Here is a 12,800-nt window from a genome sequence, read left to right as displayed (position 1 = left end):
ACTCTGACTCTGTCTTTCCCCCTCAGAATTCCATTCTGTTCTTTTTTGTATCTTGTTATGTTTTATTGGTGCTCTTTTTTTTGCATCTAATATTTTTCCATGGCAAATAATGATAGATTTGGGTTTTATATAGAATATTTATGTATTTATTAGATTCCAGGGCTCTCTCATGTCCAGGCTTTTTAGAGTTGTTATAGAAATCAGTGCTACATTTTATATAGGACTTTTTCTTAGTCTTGAAATATAACCATTTATTTCTTGTTGTTTATATGATGATGCTAATTGTTTCTTTCATGGTGAAGCATCTTGTCATTCATGAGATCAATCCATGTTGGTCACAGTCAATAATTTTTACCTCTATTGTTGTAGCCTTTTTCAGTAGGATTTCATTTTAAAAGTTTTCATCTATATTCATTAATGTGATTGATTTATTGTTCCATTTCTTTGGTTTGTCCATTAGTTTCATATTAGTCTCCTGGTTGCATGACTCCTTTCTCAATTATTTAAGAATAATTTTTTGTAGTGGAAGTTGCTATATTGCTTTTAAAACATTTGATAGAATTTACTTGTAAATCTGCCTGAACTAGAGTGTTTTTTCCCCTTTGGTAGTTCATTTATTACTTGTTCAATTTGTCATTCTGAGAATGAATTGTTTAAGAACTCTTGGGTATTTTATATTTTCCCTTTATATTCTCAAATTTGTGTTGTGAATATATCTTGTTCATTTTTTTTTTGGTTACTTGATTTTCTTTTCTCTCCCTTTTAAAAATCAGGTTAGCTAAAATTTTGTCCATTTTGTTTCCTTTTTTTAAAGCCCTTGATTTTTGTTTAGAGTGTCTTTAAACTTTTGTTTTCAGTTTGATTGCTTTCTCTTCTAATTTTCAAAGTTTCTTCTTTTGTATTTATTTTCAGTTTGATAATTTGCTTCTTTTCCATTGTTTTTAAGTTACATACTCAGTTCATTATTCTTCTCTTTCTCTATTTTGTTAATACATATTTTCAGAGAGATTTGCCTCTGAGAACTGATTTCCCTTCCTTGCCCAAATCTTGGTATTTTGTATCTCCTTGTTATCATTCTCTTATTCCAGGATTACCAGACTAATAAATGAGGGGACTACTGTCAATGCACTTTGCCTAGATTTTACTCAAGCATTTGATCAAGTATCTCTTACTGTTCTTGTGGAAAAGACGTAGAAATGTGGACTACATAATATTAGAACTAGATGGATTGGGGAGCATCTGAATGGCTAGAACCAGAGAGTGGTCCTTAATGGTTAACATGACATCTTGGCAGGATGTCTCCAATGTTGTATTCCAGACATCTCTCCTTGGTCCTGTGAATTTGATAATTCTTATATAAGACTTGAATAATGGCGGAGATCAGCACGCTCATCACATTTGCATATGACACAAAGATGAAAAAGAGAGCTAAAGCATTAAATGATATGTCAGGATCTCAAAAGATCTTGGCACGTGCGGGGCATTTTAACCTCTGATCCATGGCCTCTCATGGAATCTGTGGATAGTTTTTAGGGGATTGTTGAATTTGAATGGAAGAAAAAATATATCTTTGTTTTTCACTAACCTTCAGCTGAATTATAAATATTTTATTTATTTTGAGTTTTACAATTTTGCCCCTAATTTTACTTCCCTCCCCCACCCCCCACAGAAGGCAATTTTCCATACTATACATTGAAACTAACCTTCAGCTGAAACTTAACTTCTTCAATTATGAATCCAGATTACGAAAGACAAGAAAGGTTAAGAACCTCCGTGTTGGACAATTGGGATAATTCTAATAAGATGAAATTCACTAGGGGTAGATGTAAAGTACTTTGCTTGAGTTCAAAAACATTAACTTGACAAGGATAGGATGGCAGAGAGATGATTTATACAAAGAAAGATCTGGGGCTTTTACTACAAACTTAGTATCAGTATAAAAAGCAAATGTACCATCATCTTAGACTATATCAAGAAGTACATAGTTTCCGGGAATAAGGAGGTACTATTAGTGTTTTTTTGTGGGCAGCTAGGTGGCCTTCAGTAGATAGAGCACGGTCTTGGAATCCAGAAGACCTGAGTTCAAATATTCACACATTTACTAGCTGTGACCCCGGGTAAGTCACTTAATCCTGTTTGCCTCAGTTTCCTCATCTGTAAAATGAGCTGGAAAAGGAAATGGCAAGCCATTTCTTGGTATCTTTGTCAAGAAAACCCCAAGTGGGGTCACAAAGAGTTGTACATGACTCGACAACAACAAAAAGAATTCTGACCTCACCCAAGGCATTCTGAGTACTACAGTTTAGGAAAGAGGCTGTTAAGCTCAGGAGTACACAGAGGATAAAAATGGGTCTTGAGTCCATGTCATATGTGAATTGGTACAGTGGATAGAGCACCGGCCCTGGAGTCAAGAGAAACTGAATTCAAATCTGGGCTCAGATACTTAATAATTGCCTAGCTGTGTGACCTTGGGCAAGTCACTTAATGCTATTACCTTGCAAAAAAAAAAAAAAGAATTAGGAATGTTTACCTGAGGAATTCTCACTTCTGTGCCCTCCATTTTCAGGACTTTTAGGAAGTCTTTTCCTGAAGTTTGGTATTCAGACTTTTTAATTTTTAGTGCTTTTCTGGGAAGGGAGAAAACCTCTGATTCTTAGATTCTCTCTTCACATTCTATCTGCACAGTCAGTTACTTTGGCTCCTATAGATTAAGTCATGTGTTTTTCCCATTGTTACCATTCTTTCCTTTTGTTTTTATCAGCTCTTCTAAGTTACAAATCTATTATTTTCTTCTTCAGAGATTTTAAATTTTTCAGAAAATCTTGTATTTTCTACATTATCAACTCACTTGTTTGTCTTTGTGATTTCTTCTTTGTGTGCTTATTTGCACTCTAATATTTATTTTTCATAATTTTATGTGAGACAGTTAAATGATAGAGTGAATAGAGTCCCGGATTTTGAAATAAGGAAGACCTGAGTTCAAATTTTGCCTCAGATACTTACTATTGACGTAACTCTGGGCAAGTCACTTAACCTCTATTAGACTCAGTTAAATTTTCCTTATCTGTAAAATGAGGATGATAATAATAGCACTTACCTTATTGGGTTCTAGTGAGAATCAAGTGAGATGATATAAGCAAAGTGCTATGAAAATATATTGCTATATTAATGCTCCTTCTCATTTCTTTTTTTGAATCCTTCATCAGATAAATATTGCTGTTCCATTATGTCTAAGAATCTTGCATAATTGGTTGACTTGTTTTGTTTTTAATTAGTGGCTTTTGCTTTGCTTTCTATATTAACATATAATTATTCACTGTATTGTGACCCATTCTGACTTAGTTGCTCCTTTTCTCATCTATATTTCTGAGTCTCCCAATTGGCTTATCTGTTTGGGAAAATAGGCTTATGTGCAGCCTTTGTTGCTTAACTTTTGGGGTTATCCACCTTCCTCTTTTATTCTGCTGTCCTACATCAAACCTGCACTGTTTGAACCTTCTCTCACCTCCATGGAAGGTATTTTCTCCAGTCTGGGCCTTTTCCATGTGAATGCTATGTGGGCTCAATGGGAGCTCCTACCATCTGGTTTTATACCGTCCTTTGCTTGGCATTTCAACTCATGAAAGGACCTCAGTGTCTGGTATCTTCTCCTGCCAGGTGATCTTCAGAATCTTCCTAAGACAATTTAAATGGAAGAGATTCAGTTTCCTGACATGACACTGGTAGATTGCTTTGTTGACCTCATTGCTATATGCCTGCCTGGCATATAGCAATGTGTCAGCAAAATAGTTCCATAGACCTTCAGTTTGGTAGGCAGCCTAATTACCTCTTCTGTCCCATATTTTCTTTTGAAGTCTCCCAAAGTTTGAGCTAGATTTGGTAAATGCATGCATATATTTCATCATCTATGTATACATCCCTGGAAAATATACTATCAAGATAAGTGAACTTATCCGCAGAATTCAGAATTTCTCCATTTGCTGTAACTGATGTTTAACTTTATGGGTGGTATGGTGCTGGCTGAAGAAGCACCTAGGTTTTCTTGGTGTTAATTGTTAGGTCAAAATTAGCTCATGTAGCAGAGAATTGATCCATACCCTGTTATATCTCAGCCTCAGAGGCTGCATTGACATAAGATACTGGACACTGAGGTCCTCATTTACTTAAGCTGAACTGCCAAGCATTCAAACTCTGCCCCAAGAGAGCCCAACTCTGATGGACTATTCATGTACCCTGAATGCCAAATGCACGTTATCTAGAAGACTATTTTACAAAGAACTCTCATCAGGCAGTCACTCACATGGTTACCAGAAGAAGTGATACAAGAATACTCCCAAGGTCTCTCTGAAGAACTTTCTTATCAACTGCGAGACATAGGAGATACTGGCACAGGACAGTCCAGCATGGCGTGTCCTCATCAAAGAAGGTGTTGTACTATATAAGCGAAGCAGAATCGCAGTAGCACAAATGAAACATGAGAGGTGCACATCCAGAGACATCTCCATCCTAAAAGTTCAACAGACTATTTGTGCCTGACCTGAGGTAGAGCTTCTCAAACTCATATTGGACTGATCATCCACAGTCAAACATAATGTACCTTGACCCCAACATGATGATGTCATTGGTCCTCTTTGATTACAGGGGAAGAACAGCAAGAAGCCTCTTTCCCTTTAGCTATCTCAACACTTTTGAGTTTTCTCCCCACCCTCCCAACCCCCAAACTTTTCATTAGAAACTGGGTACTTTCTGTATTTTCCACCTCTTGGCAGATTTAGAAGGAACAAGAGAGCAACCATTGCAATGGAAGCTTGAAATGTAAGGTTGTTCTTGCTGTCCTGGCCCCTAGAAAGTGAGAATGGGTTAGGATGAGTGGATGCTTCATGCAGATCCACTGCTATTTCAGATGGCCTTACATTGTGTGGAGGTGTTTCTTATCTTCTGGCTATCATTTTGATGACACAGTTTGGCACAATTCTTGCTGTTTTGAGGTTGGAGGTGAGACCATTTCTGTAACAAACAAGGGACATCCTAACAGAGTTCTTGAACTCTGTTTTGCTTTATTCTTCCTAACATTGTTTTAAGTATAGTGACGATAGGGGAAAAATCAGGATATGATGAATATCACCAGGGATTCAAGCATTCATTAGGTTCTATTGAGACTAAGTATGATGAAAACACATAACTATCAGATGTCAAAAGTGACACTATCATTGCTTGATCAACTTCTTAAATGCCTATTGTGGGCATTGTTGATATTAAGACAAAAAATAAATAGTCCATACCCTCAAGATCCTTACATCTTAACATAGGCACAAGAATCCATAAAAATTGGGGCAGGGAAAAAAAACCCTGAATAGCCTGTGAACTCAGGGAAGACTTCTTGAACAGGGCAGGAGCCAAGTTGCATCTCAAAAGAAGACGAGGATATTGCACTGAGGAAGGAATGTACTCCAAGGGTAGGAGCTGGCCTGGGCACAGAAGGTAGACTATTTGAGTTAGGGGAATGACTGGTAATTGAGTTTGGCTGGTATATTGAGTTCTTTTTTTTTTTTTCAGTTTTTGCCAGGCAAATGGAGTTCAGTGGCTTGCCCAAGGCCACACAGCTAGGTAATTATTAAGTGTCTGAGGTCTGATTTGAATTCAGGTCCTCCTGATTCCAGGGCCGGTGCTCTATCCACTGTGCCATCTAGCCTCCCCAGTATATTGAGTTCTTAAAGAAATAAGCCCAGAAAGGAAAGCAAGAGCCAGTTGGAAAGGGGTTCTCAATGACAAGCTAAGGATCTTGTTTTGTCTCCCATAAGCAAGGAGGAGCCCCTGACCTTCTTGAACAGAGGAGTGGAGACCTTTTCAGCCTTGTGCCTTAGGAAGCATATTTTGGCATTTGTGTGTGGAAAATGGATGAGGGGAAAGAGAAATTGCCGGAAAGGAGCCCAGTCACCTACTGCTATAGTAATACAAGAGAGGTAATGCAACAATGTGTGTGTGTGTAAATAGAGAGAAGAGGACAGATGCCAGAGTTGGTAATGTGCAGGTGATTGAAGGGAGCAGGAATAGCCAAGGATCCTCAAGTTGACCATCTAGTCCAAACATGAGAGGAAATCCTGTGCTGCATCGTAACCAACAAGTAGACATCTAGTCTCATCTCCAGTGAGGGAAAACCGAGGTTATGACCCTCATTTTATAGATGAGAAACTATGGTGCCAGGAGTGTGTAAGTTTTTTAAGGACACATAGATGGTACAGACTGAATTTGAAATCAGAACCTCTGACTTCCAATCCAGCAGTCTTTCTACCTTTTCTAGGCCAGACCTGACTATGGACAGTATAACGATTCTGGTTTGGGATTGGAACAAAATGAGATATTTGTGGGTCAACTAGCAGTTAACAAAAGGTTCCATGTTCCCTAATTATATGGAAAGTATAACCAGAAAAGATAGCACATTTGGTACAATTAGGTATACTGCCCCCACCACCACCACCTTTGTCATGGTAGTACCCTGGTCATCAGCACCATTTTAAGCATGAGGAGCTCACAACTCCTCCTCTACTGGCTTTTGTACTTGGGTGATGACCAGGAAGTTATTGGTCAGTGGTTTGACCCTTAGTCACCTGGACCACTTAATCCTACATTGCTTTTTAGGGAAAAAGTAGATTAGGCTGCATGGAGTAGATATCATTCTTCTGAGACTCCCCTGACATGAAGAGACAAATATGAAGAATTAAGAAAAACATGAGATGACTTCTTTGAATTACTATGTAAGCAGGACCAAGGAAAACCACATAAACAAAGGCTTGTTGTTGAGTTGTTTCAGTCATGTCCAACTCTTTGTGACCTCATTGGGGGTTTTATTGGCAAAGATACTAGAATGGTCTTCCTTTTCCTTCTCCAATTCAATTTACAGATGAGGAAACTGAGGCAAATAGAATGAAGTGACTTGCCTGGTGTCACTCAGCTAGTAAATGTGTGAGGCCAGATTTGAACTCAGGAAGATGAGTCTTCCTGATTCCCAACCCAGTGTTCTATCCACTGTAGCACCACCTAGCTGCCTCAGACAATGACTATCATATTATATATGAAAATAAAATGAAAAAGCAAAAGGACTCATGATCAGCAAGCATTTTTGTCAATGCCTACTCTATTCCAAGGCCCCATATTAGCAGCTAAAGATACATAGAACAAAGTGCAACAGTGGGAAACCTGGGGGTGGCCTGCATCAAGGCATACAAGTCACTATGGTGGAATAGCTATTGGTCCAATTTATCCTGAACAATAATGAAAGAGACTTAGTGTAAAAACAAAACTGGATAGGGTGGGTTGCAGGGCTGATTGTGGAAGGCCTTAAGTGCCAGGCTAAGGAGTTCTTAAGACTTCTGATAGGTTAAACTATATCTTATGGAGTTCCGTATGACACTTGGTAAATATCCTTTGTTGAATTAAAAAGGTTAGAGTAAGCAGAGAGGTTTAGCCTTCTGGACTCTTAAGCCTAGAGTGGTGCAAGGAGCAAGAAGACAAATTTGTCCTGGTAACAGCTATCATCTGCCCATTTTGTTTGTTTTTTAAGTTGGTGTTAAATCTAAGCTTGTCTTCCAGCTTTTCCCCCCTATCTACTTCGGTTTATCTCACAAATGGACTGACTTACTCCATTTTGTAGCTTGCTAGACTTCTGTTGACTTTTTAAATTACTTTACTTTTAGAGAGATTTATTATTTCTCCCTACTGCTTCCCACAATTGAATACTAAAAAAATTGAAAAAGCAAGCTCATGCATAGTCCAGCAAAATAAATTCCCAGTGCTTAGTACAGTCCCTGGAAAATAGTAGGCACTTAATAAATGTGATTGAATGAGTGATTGATTGACCATGTCCAAGAAAGTATGTCTCATTCTGGACTTTAAATCCATTCCTTTTCTTGTACAAGGTAATAGGTTTCATCTTCAGTCCTCTAGGCTACAACTTTAATCACTTAATCAATCAGAGTTTTTAAGGCCTTCTAAGTTGTCTTTCTTTATAGTGTTGTCATAATAGTGTTATCAATTGTTCTCTTAGTTCTGCTCACTTCACCCTGCCTAAGTCATAGATAGAGGTCTGCCTTGCTGGTTGCCTCTGAAATTGTCCATTTCATTATTTCTTATCACACAATAATGTTCCATTACATTCTGATAACATAATTTGTTTAGTAATTCCCCAATAGGTGGACAGCACTGCTTTAGTTACGGCTTTGGCTATTGTGAAAAGAAATACTATAAAATCCTTTTGCACATATGAGTTCATTTCCTTTTTCTTTGATCTCTTTGGGTTTATAGGCTGAAACAAAGGGATATAGTTCCAAATTGCTTTCTAGAATGAGTGGACTAATTCAGAACTCCATCAACAATGCATTAGTATCCTTTTTTTTTGTAATTTTGTTCATCATTTTTGCCCCCAAAGGGGATGAATAAAGTAGACCATCCCAGTTTCCTTTCATTTGCATTTCTTTAATTCTCAGTGATTGGAAGCATTTTTTCAAATGATTGTGGATAGTTCAGTTTTTTTCCTTTGAATACAACCTATTTATAAGCCTTTGACCATATCAGGGAATAATGACTCTTTAGACTATAACCTTTAGAAAATAAGTATTGATTTACCACCCTTTGGATTTAGGGGCTTTTTTTTCCTTCATGTAGATAATTTGGATATGTACAATTTGCTGTATTTACATTGTGAGTTCATCCAGCAGCCTTTTATAAAGCTACACACAACTTTAAATAACCTAGACTTGTATGTTATTTAATACATATGTTAGTTCTATATATACAGATCCTTCTATAGACTACTAAATATATTCTTATGTACAAGATAAGAGAACCTCAAATACTATTTCTGCTATTTTCTAGCCCTGAAATTCCTAGATCTTTGAATTAGGTACTAGTAGAATGTGAAATTGCCTCTATCCCAAAATGTACTGGTTTGTACCTCAAGGCAGTATTCAATTTTCATTTGTCCTCTATCAAATTTTATAGATCCTATAAGGCAAAAAGCTTAATGGGATCCAACTCCAAATAGGACATTTGAGCATCTCCATTCTATCTTGGTTCTCAGTTCAGACTTTCTCCGGTGCTCTTAAGTATTGTGTAGTTTATTAAATGCTCAGCTTAATGATGTTTGTAGTCCAGATGTGAATACATAAGGGAAAATGGCCTGTTCTGTCCATTCTGCTAACTTGTATTGTTTCCTTGTGTCCTCAAACAACTGATTGCCTTGCTAGGAATATGGTTGAATACACAGTGTCCCAAAAGTTTTAGGGCAGGATAAAGCTTGAAATCTATGTAATAGCAAAAAGTCCTTAGTAGTCCACACCTTTGGGAAGGGTTAAGCCATTCAAGCCCTGCTCTAAGACTTTTGGGACATGCTATATTAGCTTTTCTGTAATCTTAACATTGTCAGGATGCTTTGTTTTCTTGAAAGGGGTCCTGTCCACCTGGATTTCCATGTGAACATTTTATCAAGCTAAACATCCTGTTTTTCTTTCTTTTACAGGTGCAGGAGACATTGTCTCTATCATGATTGGCAATCTGAAAGGCACCAAAATTTTGCAATCTATTCAAAGAGGCATACAAGTAACCATGGTCATTGAAGTGGGGAAAAAACATGGCCCTTGGATGAATCATTATTCTATCTTCTTTGTCTCTGTGTCCTTCTTCATTGTGACGGCTGCAACTGTGGGCTACTTTATCTTCTATTCAGCTCGAAGACTAAGGAATGCCAGGGCTCAGAACCGGAAACAGGTTTGTGACAGTCTTTGGCTGATTCTTTTTTATTCCATTGAGCTATTTACCAGTAGTTGAATGTTATGCATTTCAATGTACTTCTAGGCTATATAGGCTCTGCCATATATACAATGGTACATAAAGTGATCTCTGGGTTGGATGATGCCAGCACCATGCCTTCCCTTGGCATCCTAAGTCTTGCAAGACAAGCTTGAGATGTACTGGTATAAGTATTATGATCCCCCCTTTACAGGTGAGGAAGCTGGGCTTCTCCAAGCTATTCTAACTCCCTGGCTTCACATAGCTAGCTACAAGGGAGCCAAGGTAGGAGTTGAACTCAGGTCCCCTGACACTAAGTTAAGAACTCTGCTTGCTAATCTCTTCCATTTCATGCATATCGGTCCTGATTTTTTCTGAAATCTTGCTCCTTTTTTAAATTTTCAAGGAAATTAAAATTGACCAAATACTCTAAGACCTCATTTAGAAAATGTAGAAGGACTTTTTTTCCAGCATGGCAGGCTCTCTATTCAGTGTGCCCAAGAGGCAGGCAGACTCATGCTTATTAAAAGTCCTGCCTCAGACACTTCTTAACTGGATGGTGATTACTTAAGCTCCAAGTTACTTAAGCTCCAAGAGATCCATTTTTCCCATCCAGACAATTGGGATAATAATAGGAATAATTACTGTGTGACTATGGGCAAGTCACCTAAAATCTCTGTGCCCCAGGCAGCTCTCTTAAGGCAATAAGTTATGGAGTACCTGCTGTGGTTGAGGGAATTTTCTCTCATTGGCTGCTATTTGCCTCTACTAATGAAATCACAAGTCTGGTTCAAAAAAAATGCTTGGGGGGGGGATATGTGGGTGGATTATTGATTTGCAAATTATTCAAAACATTGTGAGTTTTTCTCATTTCACATTTATTCCTCTTGCCACCCTCTCCAGTCCCAAGCTACCCTGGTGTGTGGGTGGAAATGTGACTGTTAGAGCAAGGACTCCTGACTGATTGTGTGACTCTGCATTCCAAAGACAAGTATAAATCATTTGGGGGACACCTTTTCAATTATATTTTGTAAAGTGTCATGCTGTACAGTTATCATTCCAGGAAGATAGAATCGTTTTTGGTTGAGGTGATAACAGACAGAAATAGTCAGTTCATGGCAAGGCAAGCATGCTAATGAGATTCACCAGAGCTTTGAATTGGGCCAATAAGGGGGCAATGAACTTTTGGATGTGGACACAGAAAGTCAATAACCTGGAACTCAGCAGTGTGGTTATTGACCATAAACCCCAAGGAGGTGAAAGACAGGAGAGGCCCCAAATGTGCCAAAATATCCATAAGCAACGTGTGTTCTGGTAGCAAAAATAGTACCCTTTTGACCATATAATTAACCCTGTCAGCAAGCTGCTAGCTGCCCTTCTTTAATCTCTTGTCCCTATGAAATTTGCCAAACCCAAGCTCCCACCATTTGCTTCTACTTCTATTAAAGTGTTGTTGAGTGGTAATAGAAAAAGTCTTGTAGACTTGGTGGCTAGGTCCACTCCAAATGTGCAGATCTTAATTGGGCCCTTACTGCAGCAAAACAATCCTTTTTCTCCTTCCTAATCAATTAATTCTCAACCAGATTTCCCATAACACATTTCAAGCCTTCTCTTCTCTCTTCAAACCTGCCCCAGCTGCCTTTCCTCCACTCACTCAACTAGAGGACCTCACCTCATACTTTATTGACAAAATAGAAGCTATTTCTTGCCTCCCCCCACCACAGTTCTTGCTCTCCCTCAGTCCACATATTCATTTGATTAATTTCCAAATGTTTCTTTCTTTTTCTTGCTTTTTTGCAAGGCAATGGGGTTGGGTGGCTTGCCCAAGGCCACACAGCTAGGTAATTATTAAGTGTCTGAGGTGGGATTTGAACTCAGGTCCTCCTGCCTCCAGGGCCGGTGCTCTATCTACTGTGCCATCTAACTGCCCCCTCCCCAAATGTCTCTTGTCAAAACTACTTCTACTACTGCATCTCTTCCTTCCTTCCCCTTTTCCCAAAGATTCAGCCAATTCAGGCCCTTTTATCACCTCCCATCCATATTGTGTAACCAGTTTCCTTCCTGATTAGTTTCCTACCTCAAGTACCCCCTCACCACAATTCATCTTCCACCCAGCTGCCAAAGTAATGCTTCTGAAGTACAGGTCTGACCATGCCACTCCCTTGCTCAGTAACGTCCACTCTAGCTTCCTTCTTGCTCTAGGATCAAATACCACTTTATTTCTCTGTAGAGTATTTACAGCCATTCCTAGTCTGGTTCCAATTGACTCTTCCAGACTCCCCTTCATGCCCTTTCTAGACCAGCCAAACTGACCACCTTGCTTTACCTTACACATTCCGTCTCCCACCTTTGTATAGGTGCCCCCCACGTCTGGAATTCACTTTTGTCTCTTAGAATTCCTAGTTTCCTTCAAGGCCCAGATTAATCACTACTCACTAAAAGGAAGCCTCTCCTGTTTTGCCTTTCCTGGTTCCCCATCCCAACCAAAATTACCTCATGGTTATATTTTGTATATAGTTAGGAATGCACATGCTCTCTCTTTCCTTGGGAATGTAAATTCCTTGAAGACAGAGACTATTTATGTTTTTATTTCTGTATCTCCAGGACCTAGCTCAGGGCTTGGCACATAGTAGCCACTGAAAAAATGCTTATTGAGGGATTGAGGACTCACATTAGTATGATAACAATGTCTATTGAATTAGGCAAAAACAAGAGCTAGCTAATTAATAAATTGATCTGACTTTGCCAAGGGTTATGGATGCTTGTGAGGTGTTGGGGACTCCTAAAGTGGTGCCTTAGAACTGGTTTTTGTTGTTGCCTTTTTTCATTTTTCTTACAATATCAGCAGGAGTAGTCATGACCCTGTCACAGAAGATGATACCATAAAAGAGAGATGAGTTTTGGATTTGGGACTTGATTGGCCATTATCATCGGATAATATTACTGAGTCTAATTAGATATGATGAGATGGTGCCATAGAGGCTCTGGGGTGCATGTTGAGCATAGAATAGAAGAAA

At 38.7% G+C, this 12,800-nt stretch overlaps 1 protein-coding gene across 1 annotated transcript in view; it reads left to right on the top strand.

The window, feature by feature from the left end:
• RNF128 (ring finger protein 128) overlaps nt 1-12,800 on the top strand; it is a 124,957-nt gene that overhangs the window by 83,057 nt on the left and 29,100 nt on the right. Inside the window, exon 2 of the mRNA XM_074200450.1 lies at nt 9,515-9,762. Coding sequence (XP_074056551.1) covers nt 9,515-9,762 — 248 coding nt within the window. The remainder of the gene's footprint in view (nt 1-9,514; nt 9,763-12,800) is intronic.

The sequence above is a fragment of the Macrotis lagotis genome, chromosome X, assembly GCF_037893015.1.
Source record: "Macrotis lagotis isolate mMagLag1 chromosome X, bilby.v1.9.chrom.fasta, whole genome shotgun sequence".
Lineage (NCBI taxonomy): Eukaryota > Metazoa > Chordata > Mammalia > Peramelemorphia > Peramelidae > Macrotis > Macrotis lagotis.
This window is presented reverse-complemented; position numbering and strand designations above follow the sequence as displayed.